The sequence below is a fragment of the Papilio xuthus genome, unplaced genomic scaffold, assembly GCF_000836235.2.
Source record: "Papilio xuthus unplaced genomic scaffold, Pxut_1.1 DF827570.1, whole genome shotgun sequence".
NCBI classification, from domain to species: Eukaryota; Metazoa; Arthropoda; class Insecta; order Lepidoptera; family Papilionidae; genus Papilio; species Papilio xuthus.
Genome location: NW_013531079.1, coordinates 3,173,092 through 3,189,597, shown reverse-complemented (window position 1 = coordinate 3,189,597; position 16,506 = coordinate 3,173,092). Strand labels below are relative to the sequence as shown.

At 36.1% G+C, this 16,506-nt stretch overlaps 1 protein-coding gene across 1 annotated transcript; it reads right to left on the bottom strand.

Moving 5' to 3' along the window:
• Window positions 1-129: 129 nt before the first annotated feature.
• LOC106118562 (Down syndrome cell adhesion molecule-like protein Dscam2) lies at window positions 130-16,181 on the bottom strand. The gene is made up of 33 exons (XM_013313226.1): window positions 16,101-16,181; window positions 15,309-15,354; window positions 14,582-14,658; window positions 14,041-14,135; window positions 12,716-12,807; window positions 12,244-12,398; window positions 11,774-11,864; window positions 11,391-11,633; window positions 10,796-10,964; window positions 10,135-10,270; window positions 9,940-10,059; window positions 9,491-9,667; window positions 8,783-8,927; window positions 8,384-8,532; window positions 7,927-8,092; window positions 7,451-7,590; window positions 7,010-7,162; window positions 6,681-6,771; window positions 6,458-6,540; window positions 6,006-6,134; window positions 5,465-5,617; window positions 5,166-5,295; window positions 4,744-4,922; window positions 4,249-4,428; window positions 3,847-4,038; window positions 3,503-3,700; window positions 3,115-3,275; window positions 2,676-2,853; window positions 2,260-2,377; window positions 1,990-2,138; window positions 1,444-1,569; window positions 1,106-1,186; window positions 130-271 (listed from the first exon to the last, which is right to left on the bottom strand). Exons 6-33 carry the CDS (start codon window positions 12,380-12,382, stop codon window positions 243-245), a joined length of 4,005 nt encoding a protein of 1,334 aa, XP_013168680.1. The 5' UTR covers window positions 12,383-12,398; window positions 12,716-12,807; window positions 14,041-14,135; window positions 14,582-14,658; window positions 15,309-15,354; window positions 16,101-16,181; the 3' UTR covers window positions 130-242.
• Window positions 16,182-16,506: the final 325 nt, after the last annotated feature.

Sequence of the window (16,506 nt, the reverse complement as noted above, 5' to 3'; positions counted from 1 at the left end):
AAAAATAAATAAATTACAAATAACATTTCCTAAACGATATAGTAAATTTCACTAAATTGTAAAATTACACAAAAGTGCAAAATCTCAAAAACTCATAGATTTTAAATAAAAAAATACGTTCAAAAAAATTACAAAAGCAAAAAACGTGAGCAATAATTGTATACTATAAGATAATAATTTACATTATCCTTGTAGAAATATTAGTTGAAATAATTTTATCTAAATGGAAATTCATCTTACAGCTACCTGTGATGTGGAACTCTGCATGTTTCTGTAAAAAAAAATCGAATAAATTTATGGCGGTTACGTTGGCACTAGTTGCGACCGACTCGCGCTTGACGACGATGAGCTGCGAGGGGGTCATCGGGCGCGAGGGGGAGAGGAAGTTGGTTCGTTTCGAGGAGTGACCGTTAAAACGCCGATCGTGTGATCACTTGTTTCGAAGATATTTTGATGTTAATGGATGTAACTGATGTGCTAATTATTTATTATGTGCTATGAGTAAACTTTATAAAATACCACAGTGCTATTTTATTTAACGAACCAAAACCAATTCGTTTAAATTATTCAAACTTTCGTGAGACATTATACTAAACTGATATATAAACACGGCTAAACACTGAGGTATATTCGTCCGGTGGCGGCACCGACTAGTTTCGAGCCCATCGGGGGCCCTTCATCAGGATGAGTGGTACTGGTATTATTTCGCGGACGCGGCCCTCAGCTCACTGTGCTAACTAAACTAGTCGGTGCCGCCACCGGACGAATAAACGTGAGTGTTTAGCCGTGTTTATATACCATTTGTTAAAAATATAAAAGGAGTTGATCTTATTTATTTCTAAAGAATATACTAAAAGATCTTGTCTGCAGAAAGATTAAGAAAACATAAGCAACATTATATTCTGTGGAACATACCCCGGGATTCCGAGACCAAAATCTCCGTATGAAACATATCGTCATCCCTGTCATTATCTTTGAGAAAACAGAGATCACAATATGTTTTAGAGATTTTGGACGATCAGGGTCATGTTAAATGAAATAGCTTATTATTTTATAGCAATTATCTAAAAAAAAAAAAAATAATAAAAACATAAATAAGACGTACTTCTTTGATTACTCTTCAATGTCGTCGTCCGAGATACACAATCACTTTCTTCTGACTCTGATCTCATTTGGAAGCTTGTTTCTGTAAGAAACAAAAACAAAATCGTACGGTTAATTGTATGAATTCCATCAGACCAGTGGGAAATACTTGGTACGTATAAGTGAAAAAATATCAGCACAGATTTTTTCCTTTCCCTATTATCTTGTAGAAGACCTAAGTTTGATTTTATCATATTCTAAAGTTCCACTTAGCATTTCATCTATTAGTCTTACCGTCTCAATGATATCTAGCATTGTATGAAATAGCGCAAGTATTTAAAGCAATTATAATATTTTTACCACTATCATATCTAGACTTGCTGTTCCCGGGTGTGTGTATTCTGCTTGGGATCTCTTGGTTGTCAACATGCCCGAATGTACGGAAGCCAATCGCGAATTGTGCGTATGGACTTATTTCGTATAGCTCTGTAAAATAAAAAAAAATTGTAATACACGTGCAACAATGTGTCCCTCAAGGATCTTAAGCCTGTTTTAACATTGACAGGGCGCCCACAAGTTTTAAGGGTCACCAGAGAGCTAAAATTTCCTAACTTCTTCTGAAAGTCGTCCTTGTTGCAATTCCCAAACAATTTATTTGCAACTTATGAATTCAGTTCTCATAGTAATAACCTTCTCTTTAAATTGATACAGCCAAAAACACTAGTATCATGAGGGATATTTTAATGGAATTTTGATTTTTGAAAATGACAAAATTAAACTGAGCTGCTGCTCCCTCATTGGTCAAAATATAACACTGTCGAGATGACATAGTTCAAATATTTTTTGACTGCCATAAGATCCTTGTGGGACCAAACTTTGTTAATTTTTTTTTTCAGTTATTCCCACCGTGTTTAGTATCAGCAGTGAGATGTACGGGCGTGCTGTAGACGCGGTTGTCTCCGGGCGCGCTCTGCGGCGTGTTTGCTGTCACGTTGCTGCGCTCAGACTTGCACTCCGCCGTCAGCGAGTTCCTGTACTCCGTCAGTCTGTGATGGCTGAGAATATACCAAACTTATGAAAGGAACCAGGAATTTGCTGTTATAGAACATCTCAATAAAAATCTAATATATAAGAACTCGTATTAGGAATACAAAAAGTATTTATAAAATAACTTACTTATGCCTTTTAACTAAAATATAGACGCAGGCCAAAGAGCAAAGCATTAGCAGAATAGAACTGCAGATGATCACCAACATATTCAAATCCATGAAGTCTGTGGGAGGACCGATTGACTCTGAAAACAAAGACGGTTAAAGCAAAATTAGAACTGACAGATAGAACTTTACCATCTTCTCAAACGAAGGTCTGCGGAGATACATTAAAGGCTAGACTAGCTCATTATATTAGAAGACAATGGTTTTATAATGGGCTATCCTTGCAAAAGTCAATATTTGTATTTTGCTACATATACTGAACGACGACAAAAGATCAATCTGGAAGATACAAACATTGTACACCCCAACTTTGAGTACGTTGAGGACATGGAAATGGTTAACTGTACACTTTAAAAAACAAAGTTCGTTCAATAGTACCTCCTAAAGCATTTGTCGTAGCATAACTATATAATGAAGTGGATAATCCTGCAGAATTCTCCGCCACGATCTTAATCTGATACCACTGGGCAGGTAACAAGTCGGCGATCACAAATGTATTCGGTTGATTCAGTATTGACGCTGCCATGTAGTGATTCCAAGTTTGGTCCAATTGTGGCTGAAATATAAGACCAGAATATTAATCTTCAGATCACTATAGAAAAATCATATCTGAATCTGCTTGTCAAATTCTAACTTATAATATGAAGCTTCATATCCCTCAGAGTATTCCATTTCCTATGTAAATTATTTTTGGAACGGCTCAAATCTTTCTCGCGTCTTTTCTATTCAAACATCATAGGAATTGAATATTGGAGGAGTCATGAAATAAATTAATCTTTTTAATTTATCTAGCTGTATACTTAAAATTTTCCCTCACCAGTCTATTCTCTGCTTTCCTCCACATTTTACTTCCGTATTCTTTATAATCGACGTCCCACTTAGTGATCTCGCATCCGTTGTCGTCCCAGCCGCTCAGCTGGATGTAGATGTGGCTTGCGTTGCTCCAGAACCATTCGGTTGTGGTCGGTGCTATTGGCACTGTGGAAACATTATCAAATATAAGAAACATATTTTTTTCGTGTCAAATTTACTTGACACATTAATCTATTGGATTTCTTCCATATTAACTCTTGGGTCTTCTAATTGACTGTGAGAAGACGCAAGTGTTGTGATTGTGCCAGAAATATGTTGCAGTGGTAACCTAACATCACGTGGATAGTTTTAAGGATTGACACCTTCATCATAAAAATTAGAATAACAATTACCTCCTCCTAAAGTGGTAGCATCAAGGTAAGATGGCTGCGAAGACCCAACACTGTTAGCCGCCGTCATACGCAGAGAATATTTTGTGCCACATTTCAGGCCTTGTATTGTGAACTCGTATATATCTCTTATTGAAGTGCCCTTGTTAGACCACGAATCCTGCCATGACACGTTTGCTTCTTTCCATGTTAAATTGTATCCTGCGAAATATTAAGTTCCATTTAATGATTATGCACGGTCCAATAATATTTGGGGTCCAATTTCTCTAAAATAGCAATTAACCCATATACTTCTGCAACCTAGTTAGCAGATGCCTTGCTTTAATGAAAGATGAGGTGTAACTTACCAATTTTCTGTGTCTTTCCATTTAACTTCCTTGGTGGATCCCATTGGACGTGCAAGGCGTTCTTGTGCGACGTTACTCTCAAACTTGGCGGTTCTGGAGTGGGCAGGACTGATACTTCATATGAAACCGAGTCGGATCCATACAGATTCTTTGCTAAGCATGTATAGTTACCGCTTAGAGATTGATCAATATCTGAAATCAAAAAAATGTTTGAAAGACGTGGCCTTCGTTCGCGATACCTTGGTTACAATAAAATTGCCATGTACTAGCAACGAACTTAACTTGAGTCCCTTTTTGTGTAATTTAAAAATAACAATTTGGGTGCAATCGTTGTTTATCAAATGACAACTCATTTACTTGCACTATAATTTTACAACATTCACTAAATTAAACTGTACTCACTGTTGATAAGCAGACTGTCATCATGGTTCCGTGTGAAGCGCGGGTGATGTGTGATGATGTTGTGGTTGTGATACCACACAGTGCGCGGCGGCGGAGACCCCACGCAGGCGCAGGCCAACAACAGCGACCGTCCCACGCCTGCCCACACCGCACCACCCAGAGACGACACACCAGCCACCACTGGAATACAATTATAGCAAAAATTATAAAATTTCCAGAAACAAATGACTCGACGATCTCTGCAAAGAACAAACAGTGGCAAAGTCTGTAGCAGCATCAACTACTATAAGCATGGCTGCTCGATCGTTGCTAAAGGTGCGTGTCAAGTGGAACTAATTCCGATTTACATCCGAAGAGTATATGTGTCGAAAACCAATTCTACCCATATCCATCTTATTTTTAGAAGGAAAATATAGGAAGCAAAAAGAGAGAGACAGAGAAAGTAGATTTTCAAGTATTGAATAGAGACATTTAAATGATGGTAATTGTAGTAACCTTTAGAAGTGAGTTCTGCGTGCACTCTGTTGCTGGGCGCGCCCTCGCCGGCCGGCGTGTGAGCGCGCACGAACACCTCGTAGCGAGCAGCAGGCAGCGCGGCAAGAGGGAACGTGAACTGACGCGACAAGTTGGACTCCTGGCTCGCTTCTATACGGTGGTGCTGCGGAGCACCCGTGCTGGTACATATTGTAATTATTAATAACAATCCAGTCACTATGATTATACAATAAAAGAGCGTTCAGATAAGACGAAGACGGTTACATAATAAACTTTTTGCCAAGGGCCATTTCACAAATCTGTCTGAGATCGACAATTTCTATGAAGAGAAAATTGTGCTCTTAATTTAATCGACATTTAATTTATTCTCATCAAATTCTTAACTGTTTAATTTAATGGTCTAGCATGTAATCTAGCATTACCTTGAAACAGGCTTCACGTAGACAGTGTAGTGCGTAATTTCACCATTAGGTTGATCAGGTTTCTTCCAACTAACGAGGAGCGAAGTTGGTGATGATACTAGCAGCTTTATTGCTGATGGCGGACCGGGCACTGAAATGTAATTATAAAGTATGGAATTATTATATTGTAAACAAAAACAATTAAATTCTTGCTTATTCGATGTCAGGAAAGCTGTCATTACTAAATTTGGTTCAGGAACACTATTGAGGAATTTTCCTTCATCTTTCTTGACATCTCTTCAAAAGTTATCAATGCTTACCATCTTGTAAGGTTGTACAGATAACAGGATACGAGAATGGTCCAACTCCATAACTAGAGAATCCTGCCACTTTGATCGTATAGTTAGTGTACTTCATTAGTCCTTGAAGGTAAAGCTCTGTATGTGGTGATGTCAGATTTGACCATGGACCATCTGGAAATATGTGAGAAAAAGTTTTACACATTTTTTCCATCTATTTTATTGCTTTAATTTTATCATGTTATTCCTGTAATTATCGTTGGTGGCTCAGGGGTTAAGCGCTTGATTTGTAAACTGCAGGTCCGGGGTTCGAATCTAACGGTTATCACGGTGGAGGAAAACATCGTGATGCTATACATATGTGTTAAGATATTCGAAGATATGTGTGAAGTTAACCCACACTGTCTCAGCATGGTTGACTATGGCCTAGTTACCCATAGCATAGGGTAGGCTCCGAGCCCCTCAGTGGGGGCATATAGTGAGCTGATGATGATGATAGTTCAATTATTCACAAGCGTTTTCCACTATAATGCACAAACTGCCAATATTACGAGACGTTTACCTTCAGTGCTGTAGTGCACGGTATATCCGAGCAGAGAAGTGCCTTGTGACGAGATCGGCTGCCAGGCGACACGCAGCGACGACGAGGACACGCCGCGGCACTCCACCGCTGCGGGCGAGTGTTCTGGCGCTGAAATTATCATAATAAAAAGTGTAATTGTTTATGGTCTTTAAAGCCTAAATACTCTTGATTCCCCAAGAAATGAAAAGAAATGGAATCAGTAGAGATAGGCCAAATTGAATGGATAATGGTATAGCAAGATGAAGATGATAGGCTTAATACTGTTGATACAATTATAGGTCTTTTGAAGCTATTCTGGAGCCGAATTAGAGAAAAAAGCGGGTGTGACAAATAGAATATATAACAGTTAGTATCCACTGATGTAAATTATGATAAATAAACTCAAAGAAATGTTGTAACACACATATGCTTAAAACATTCATGACCCCTACCTCCTTCTCTGGTCGTTTGATAGACAGGCAGTGAATAAGGACCAGTGCCTGCAGAATTAAATGCACTCACAGATACAGCGTACCTGAAATAAATAAAAAATAAATGTTCAACAATAGAAGATAACTCCATATCTCAGGCTTTTTCGATCTTAAAAAATAAACAAAAGAAATATCACAAATAATTAATATAGAATAAGAAATACATATTAAGTATTAATAATACCTCGTATTTTTCAACAGACCACTTAAAACGGTCTCTTGTTTCCCATTCCTCGGAGTTACTTTTACCATTTTTGTGTGTGTATCATTTGGACCTTGAAAGACGAGAAATTATAAAATATAGAACAGCAGTAACATTTTAAATCAGTCTATAGTTTAACTTTATGCCTTTTAATATATTTATTCATAGCATATTTCGACAACCACATAGTTATTAATGAATTTGTAATTATGATCACAGTCTAAATATATATAGAACAGCGCCATCTTTCGTGTCACTAACACTTTTATAATATCAATTGATTAGCGCCCTCTTTCGTATAACAATAATACCTGATTCACCGCTGATCCTCGGGACAGCCTTAACGTGGTATCCTTGCAGAGGGCCGCGATGCGTCTCTCGTGGCGGCGCTAGCCACCACACTATTAGCTCGCCCGGGTTCTCGGTTGACTGGACTTGAACGCTTAATGGACTGGACGATGGTGCTGGAAGAATATTCATAATACATTGCGCATAGAAAACAAGAAGTCATACTGTTCGGAAGTTGTTAAAGTACCTTAACTTACAACCTGAGATACATTTTTTTAAATTACATCAAAAGGTCCTGTATATTCATAGTTAGTATAGTTTCTGAAACCAACTAGGAGGAGTTATTCGTTTAACTCTTACGCTCGTTATAAACAATGGTAATCACATAATATCTGGTGAGGCTTTTGACAGTTGACTGAATACGAGTTTGAAATATTATAATACTAAAATGATAAGTAACCAACCTTCTTGCATTGTAGTGAAATGCACTGCCTGCGTGAACTGGCTGAGATCAACTTGGTTGCCAGATGCGACTCTAACTCTGTAGTCAACTGCGGGCTGTAAGTCTCTGAGCTCAATGTTTTGCCTTATATCATTCTCTTGCCTGGAAAATTGAAAATTTTACTTTTCAAATAAAGTGTTTTGAGTGAGCTTGATATAAAAATTAAAAACATTATGATTCCAAGGTAGAAACAACAAGGTGTTAAGAGATGGCGCTGATGTATAGTTTGAATGGTTCTACTTCAACAACCTCTTTGTTTCAATTTTTTTTAATAATGAAATAAGTACAAATAGTAATTATAATAAAGTAATAATGAACGTGCTTAGTTTTGAAATACATTATTCATAATTCGTCGTAAATACTACTATGGATAGTCACAAATGGTAATCAATATGCCATACCACAGATAATACTATAATTGTAGAGTTTGCACTATACCTGGTGATATTAATACTCTTCCCAGAGTCCCACAGCATGTAGTCATTTGTGGCGTACTGTAGCGTGTAGTACTGCACATGCGTACTCAACGCGTCCCTCCACGACAACTTCACCGAGTTACTGGATACAGAGTCCACTTGCAAGTCTAACGGTGGTGTTGGGGGCTCTGGAATATCCACAATCAAAAGTTTTAGATAAATATTTAATTGTAAAATTTGAAGTAAACCTTAAAAAGAGGTATAGAAAGAGAAAAAGACAGAGAAAGAGAGGGTGAGAGTGTGAGAGGTATATAAGAGGTCACGACATAAAGTTGGATAAAAATCCAATTATAATCTGTAGCTTTCTCTGTCTATCCTCATTGCTTAATATACAAAATTAAAATTATGTGCATCTTTTAAATTAAACATGCAGCATCCAAAAGAAGATGATACTTAATAATATTGTAATGTAAAATTACCTAAAATATCCAAATGAATTAAATAAGTCGCCACTCCATAGGGGTTGCTAGCTCTACATTCATAAGTGCCGCCGTCTCTACTCTCCACGTAGTTTATATTTATAGTGCTTTTAATGCCATTAGTATTTACACTTTCAGCAACAGTTATTCTGAAAGTTAAAAGCTCAAAATAATCTCTATCGATTGCTATAGAAACTAAACGCGAAATTATAATTTCTGAAAGTAATAAATTTTTAGTTAAAAAAGCGCCATCTATTATCAGTTGCTGGAACTGGAGTAGAACTTCTCTTTTAAGTACGTTTAGTAGGCACGAATTTGGCAATTTAAGTTAAGAATGAATAGATGGCATTGTATAAGCATTTAATTTCATCGAAATAATTTTAGCATATCAAAGCTTACCTCGATGTTGTAAAATCCACACCTTTACCATTTACAGCCCATTTGACTCTAATAGGGCTGTCACCGAGCGGTCGACATGGCAACGCTACTGGCAACCCTAACTTAGTTGTCAGATTCGTACCCACAGATTCAAAATGCACCGGCTCTAGAAAAAACTTTATGTTTATTCATTATTATCAATGGTTTACATTATAGCTGTAAGTAAATAAACTGAAAAATTAAGTTGGCTTTCAAATATACAGAAGTTTATTTAGCTTTTTAACAGTGGTAGAGCCCGCTTTAACATCTTCGCACGAATCGGCCCGGCTCGTCCGGTGAAATACCACGACCACACAGATGACAGGCATCAAGTGGAAGCAATTCCGCGTTTCGTCTGATGAGTGTGCGTCCCGGAGGCCTTATTTAGTCCTCTTTCCCTTCCCACCCTTTTTCTTATAAGGAAGGGATGGGAAGTGGAAGTAGACTTTCCGGATGAGAGGATGCATTGGAAGGGAATTTTTCTTTCTGTGCAGAGGATGCTCCGACGATTAAAGGTAGGCAACGCTTACGCAATTGCGTAAGTCTATGGGCAACGGTCACTGCGCTATTTCAGCGATTTCAGGTGGCCGCTCGCTCGTTTGCCACCTTATGATATATATAAAAAAAGCATTGTATATGAATGGATTCGTATGAACCCTAAGAAACACTTAGATTCTTCAAGGTACTTACTATTAACACTAATCCATAAATTCTTGTTCAATGCATCTCCAACACCATTCTCCACGTTGCAAGCGTACACTCCCTCGTCGGAGAGTGATACCACTTCTATAATGAGTGTGCCATTAGGGTAACTGATGACACCACCACCAGCTAGGTCTAGTACTGGTCTCCATATACCCAGAGTTGCTGTAATTGACATAATACTGTTTAATATGTCGATATCACAAATGTTGATTAGGATTATATTGTAAGTAAACTCAATTCTGGAAGTGTTTCAGGAAAATGAGGTTTTATTTTTGCAATTTGGGTTGCAGATTACAGTGTTATTTAATTTGAACTTAAAATCTAAAATTCAGTAGTTGAAAGATGAATATTAAAATGAAACTATTAAATTGAAAATCCTTTGTAATAAATTTCAACTATAATCGCCAACTCATCAATGATTTCAGAATATTTACCGTCTCTTTTCATCCAATGTATTTGTGGTGTTGGATATCCATTCGCATTACAATATATAACACCTCGTTGACCCAACAATAGTGAAGTATTTGTTGGTTCTTCCACCCATTTTGGTGCAACTTTAAAAAAAAAATAATTAAAAACTCACTTTTAATTCATAAAATAGTTTTTACGTATTACTTTGCATTACTTACCATTTATGTAGAGATCAGCTGTTTGATTGACTTTCCCAACATGATTAGTCGCAATACAAGTATATTTCCCACAATGCTCCAGCGAAACTCTTTTTATGATCAGAACACTAAATAATTCTGAACTTCGTTCATTAATCTGAAATGAAGGCTTAATTAAAATCAATTTCATCGATTTTTTTATATCATAAAGTGGCAAACGAGCGATGCACAGAAAGAAAATATTTTCCCTTTCCATGCATCCTCTCGTCCGGAAAGTCCACTTCCACTTCCCATCCTTTTCTTATAAGAAAAAGGGTGGGAAGGAAAAGAGGACTAAATGAGGCCTCCGGGACGCACACTCATCAGACAAAACGCGGAATGGCTTTCACTTGACGCCTGTCTTCTGTGTGGTCGTGGTATTTCACCGGGCGAGCCGGGACAATTCGTGCGAAGATGTTAAAGCGGGCTCTACCACTGTTAAAAAATCGATTGATATTTCTAAAATACACATTACATTAAAATAAATTATTTGGCATACTAAAAATAATCAAATTCAATGATAAAACCACAAAACAAAAAGCTTCAACAAGAAAATCTTTCATCATCATTGCCATAAGATAAAATCAAAATTCTCTATAAATTATTAATCTACCTACATCATAAATTATTTTTAAACAATTACTTTCAAACTCGCTGGAATCTTCATCCCGTCTTTTAACCATGAGAAGAATATTGGTGGATCTCCACTGATAATATTGCAGGTTATTTGCACAATCTGACCTTCCTTCAGTCCTGTACCAACGCGTAGCTCATCTAACGCTGGTGCTTCCACCACTTGCACTTCGAAAGATCTGAAATTATATAAACACGGGGTTCCTTTTCAAAATTGTTACAATTTCGTTACTTTGTTTTTTAACTGAATGATGGTGCGATTCAGTACCGAAGGTATGATGAGTACTGTCACTTCATTTAGATTTACAAAACCTTGGGCTCTTAACCCCAAGTTAGTGTGATAAGGGAGATGATGATGATGATGTTCAGTAACATTTATTACATTTCGTTACAATTGAATAAGTAAAATTTTTGGGATATTGTTGGAAATTAGGAAAGTTTATCTTTTGATTTAGTAAATGTTCGATAGATTATTTTTTAAATTTTCTGCTTGTTCTTTTTAATTATTGAGTTAGTATTCACGTTAAGATTCTTCTAGGCTTGTATTTAGTAAGTTAACGTTTATTTAAATTAAAATAAATAATTTCATTGTCCTATAACATTACCTTCTAGCCATTTCCCCTGATGGACTGTACACAATGCACGTGTAGATATCTCCATTCTGTTCTTTAGTCACACGTGGTATGCTTAAAACACCATCCTCTACTGGTTCGAAGAGCTGTCGTTTTTTTCTTTTCTTCTTCGCGTTCTTTCGGCCTTTGGTAACAACTGAAGACCGTCGATATCTTGAATGTTGTGGTAACATTGAATTGACAATTTTCTTTCCTTTATGTTCCCATTCCAGTTTACTGAAATTAACAAAAGTAACTTTAAATGTTTCATTTCTGGTTAATTTCAATCTTTTTCCGGATTATTTGCAAATATGTTAAATCTCTAAGACATTCCTTTGTCTTCTATATGAGCTGAGAAAACAAAAAAGCTCGTTTACCTTATGGGATAGCCGTAGTAAGGGCAGCGTAATTTGAGCGGCTGCCCACTTTGCACTTTGATGGGCGGCAACGTTCTAATATATGGCGGACCTATAAAAACAAAATGTTATTCTGCGTCCACATAAGAGGCTTTATTTGACCCGACCTAAGTCCTTCCTGTGAAAAACTGTTTTTCCACTCTACCAACTCTAGTTATTGTGCGAAAACAACAATTTTTTTGGTCGTTTCTTTCGTTACAATTTCTACTTCAATAAAAAACAAACTACCTTTAGCCTGCGGCTCCGTATTTGTAGAATTAAAAAAAAATAGTAGCCTACGTGTTCTTTCAGACCACGTTATACATCTATGGCAAATTTTAGCTAGTCTTTCTGGAGATCTGAATCACAAAATCCATCATCTAAATTTCTGGGACTCATCTTTCGTCAATATCTATAGGAAATATTGTACATAACTGTAAGCAAAGTTTTACCAAAAACATCAACTCTAGCCACATGTCTGGTACTAGAGTCCCCTTCGTACGCCACGCAGGAGAACAGCCCGCCATCCTCAACACGAGCCCGCGATATATTAAAGTGGGAGATGACACCGACGCCCGAAGATGACATCATTTGACCGAGGATATATCTGGAATTAAGATTACTCAACTTGAAGATCTAATTTAGTTAGTTATTTCAAAATTACTACACACATTTTCGATTTTGAAAAATTTGGACGAGGGTAAAACATTATTTTATTGATGAATAGACTGTTAAAGAATTAATGAGAAGACAAATTGTGGTAGCAAAGAAAAATGAATAACGCGAAATATAAAACGAAGACATAGTATTTATAGAAGACATAGTATAAGTACTTTTAACCGACTAACATGTGCAAAATTGTATTAACGTTCATGGACAAATGAGAATCTCTTTTTTGCACTTTCACTTGTTTTACAAAATTACCTGGAATCAGTATTAGATGATATGACAACACCATCTCTCTCCCAGATAAATCGCGGCGGTCTTTCAGCTGTTGCAGTACATTCGAGACTTATCTGCAATTACAGAGACATAACAATTTTATACGACATAACTTAAGGACTATATTGTTTTTATCGTTCGTGATACCGTTTGATAATGGAATCGTCTGCATTCAACTAATGACACTTTACTCGTTAAATTGGTCAAGTTATTAAGGCTACTAAAGGAGGTACAAAGAAACGGAGATTTACATAAGAGCAAAGAATAATATATTCATTTTAGTTAAGTTAACAGTGGTAGAGCCCGCTTTTACATCTCCGCACAAATTGACCCGGCTCGTCCGGTGAAAGTTTCGTCTGATGAGTGTGCGTCCCGGAGGCCTAATTTAGTCCTCTTTCCCTTCCCACCCTTTTTCTTATAAGGAAAGTATGAGAAGTGGAAGTGAACTTTACGGATGAGAGGATGCATGGGAAGGGAAAATATTGTCTTTCTGTGCATCCTCGCCTCCTTCGATTATAGGTAGGCAACGCATATGCAATTGCGTATGTCTATGGGCAACGGTCACTTCGCTATTTCAGCGATTTCAGGTGGCCGCTCGCTCGTTTGCCACCTTATGATATAAAAAAAGAATTTGCGAATTAAGACAAGCTTTAAGTACAAACAGAAAATATATCCACATAATTATAACAATTTCGCTTATTTATGGAGATGACAAAAACGTACATTAAAGAGATAATTTCCAACAACTTTATCCAGCAGTTGTTTGCCTAAACATGGGCATTATTTATTGTTATTTGCGGTAATAAATTTTCGCAGTACATTAAGCATATTGTCCTTTTCTCGAAAGTTGGGGCCACAATGATTATGTATAACGAATACATTTAAGCACAATTTATGGTGAGTCCAGTCTTGTTAAAGTCCTTATTACAATCGTGTAATAGTAACCAAAGTTCCTACGTTGAAAAAGCATAGAAATTATTAGTGTGAAGACAACCCTTACTGTATCAGCATGTTTGAATATAGACCCATCATTATCATCAGTTATCGACACGTCCCCACTGAAGGATTCAGACCCTATCCTAAGATAGAAGTGACTAGGACATAGTCAACGCTAGCTCAGTAAGGGTTGACTTTACACATATTTTTGAAAATTCCATATATGTGCAGGTTGCATCACGATGTTTTACACTAAGGATTAGTCCTCTCTAATCCAGAGTAGTTCTCTCGGTGGTTACGTAGAGGAACTAACGACGAGGTCAGTTTGGTCAAATGAATATTAGTAGTTTATTAACATTGTATAAACTTACATCTTCGCCTGATGTGACTATTTTCTCTGTGAAATGATGCGTGATGATTATATTTGAAGATCCTAATTCACGTCTGTACCTTAAATGTTTTTCATCTGAAACAAATGATACTTATTAATTATTTTATATATATACTAGCGGACCCGACAGACGTTGTCCTGTCTACACATCTTTAATTCGAATATTATTTAAAATTTGACACTGCGATGTTAGCGCCGTCTGTCGGATCCAATGTAAAACATTATAAAATCAACAACTACTAATAAATTAAAAATTAATTAAAAAAACATTGTCCAGCGGACAAAATTGTGAATCTAAACCATTCCCAGATCCCCTTGAACACACACAAAAAATTTCATCAAAATCGGTCCAGTCGTTTGAGAGAAGTTCAGTGACATACACACTCTCAGAAGAATTATATATATAAATATATATACAGGGTGTCCCAAAACGTTACGTACAGCTTTTTGAATTCTTTAAAAGACAATTCTAAAGAGTACATACATAGATATGTCTCATTTTAATCAATTTATCTACTTACCATTTTCACTTATATTTATATTAAAATCATATTTGTCAACACTTCGTTGTGACTTCGATTTTCTATGCGTAACTGACCTGCGAAACATACAATGCGAGAATAAATGAACAATAAAAAAGTTATAAAGAATTAAGAGACGGCAATAAATTTGTCGAAAAAGGGTATATATGTACATGGGACTATATACTCATAATGTGTTATAAAGTCCTATAGAACACGTAAGGTCGTAAATACAGATCGGGCCGTCATTATGCGGCGTCATGACCGCGCCTTGTTTCGCGGTAATATCATTAATCCGAGTTTAATTTATGCATAGTTAACCGTTGTTAAACTACGCCCGCGGTGTTTACTCGCGAGATGGGGAATAATTAGATTGCTGATGGTCTATATTGTTTGAACAGAGCCTAAGTTTAATATCTTTACTTTGAACATCGTTCAAGGATGTTTGTACAGGCAAACCCAATATCAGAACGTATATTAAATGAAAATAGAGTAATTCATTTAACACATCTTACTAATATTATAAATGCGATTGTTTAGATTGATGGATGTTTGTGTGAAGGTATCTCCAGAAAGGCTCCATGGATCAGTCTGAAATTTCCCATAAATGTAGAACATAGTCTGGATGAACACATAGTCTACTAATATTTTTTTTAATTCCATGCAAAAGGAGTCGCGGGCGACAGCTAGTTTGTTATACATTTGAATACAAAAAACCTTTCTTTACCTTTCTTTTCTTGAACTCCGTGTCGTTTCATGTTCAATATGAAAACCTGAAAAATACGATTTTATTAAAACAAAATACAATTTAATTTATAATATGTATCTATATTACTACAGACGATCTTGTTAAAACCAAAAGTTTATAAACCAAAGTAATTGTAATTAATTAAATTGATTTAAACAAAAACTATACAAATTTTTCAGTCAAACGAAATTAATTTTATAAAATTAACGTTCAATCTTAAAACAGCTGATGCTAATTTAATACGGAACAAAACGTTTTGTTAAACTTTTAAAAAAAAATAATTTAAAACGGCTGTATTGAACAATTTCCAGCCGGTTTAGTTAAAGAGAACCGAACGGTAGACTAACTCGGCAATGCACTCAAAACTTTCCGAACTCCGCGGTCCGAACTTGTTCCCGACCCGTAATCTATATCGGAGTTAATAATACGGGCCAATTTGAACTTTACCTCTATAGACATAAAGGGGAATTAGGTACAAAGTTTCAAGTACAATGAATACTTATATATATTTTTTATTTTCATTTACAAAAGGTCTTGGCATTCGTTGTGAAAGTTTGAGAAGTTGCAGTGTTATGAATTAAAAAATTGTACTTTGCTTATTCCGCTCCATAACGCTAAGTTAAAAAAGTAACTAAAACTAAACATGGGTTTTCATTGCATTAACACTTATACGGAAAACTATTGTCATCTCTTTCCTTCTCTTGGAAAAAAACAGAGATATATCGTTGGTAGTAAGCCCTTATTGTTTAAAAAAAGAATAATTGTACTTACTATTAATTAATTTATTACTTATTGATATCGAATCAATGCTTTTGATATCGATTAAAGATTTTCTTCTTTCTTCTTCTTTCTTTTTATTAATCCTGGAAAAAAAAGTCATATCATCCCTTGGAGCTCATAAAGATGGAACAATTTACCAAAAGTATGCACCTAATTTTTATTTTCTTGGTAATAACAACTAACTACGGTATAAAATATCTACATATAAAAAAATCACGCTGTTCGTTAGTCTCACTAAAACTGGAGAACTGCTGAACGGATTTATCATATCTTGGCCTTGAAATCTTCTTGGAGGTCTACGCAAGGTTTAAAAGGTAAGAAAAATTCGAATAAATTTCAAACGAAACGGCTTAATGGATCTCGCTGAAACTTGGCATAGATGCAGAACATAGTCTGA

Excerpts from the sequence above, each read along its gene's own strand:
- LOC106118562 (XM_013313226.1), bottom strand. The coding sequence starts at position 12,382 with ATGATGTCATCTTCGGGCGTCGGTGTCATCTCCCACTTTAATATATCG. Across the intron at positions 9,668-9,939 it reads ACATTGGATGAAAAGAGACG|CAACTCTGGGTATATGGAGA; the intron begins GTAAATATTCTG and ends TGTCAATTACAG. Across the intron at positions 2,139-2,259 it reads ATTTTAGTTAAAAGGCATAA|CCATCACAGACTGACGGAGT; the intron begins GTAAGTTATTTT and ends GTATATTCTCAG.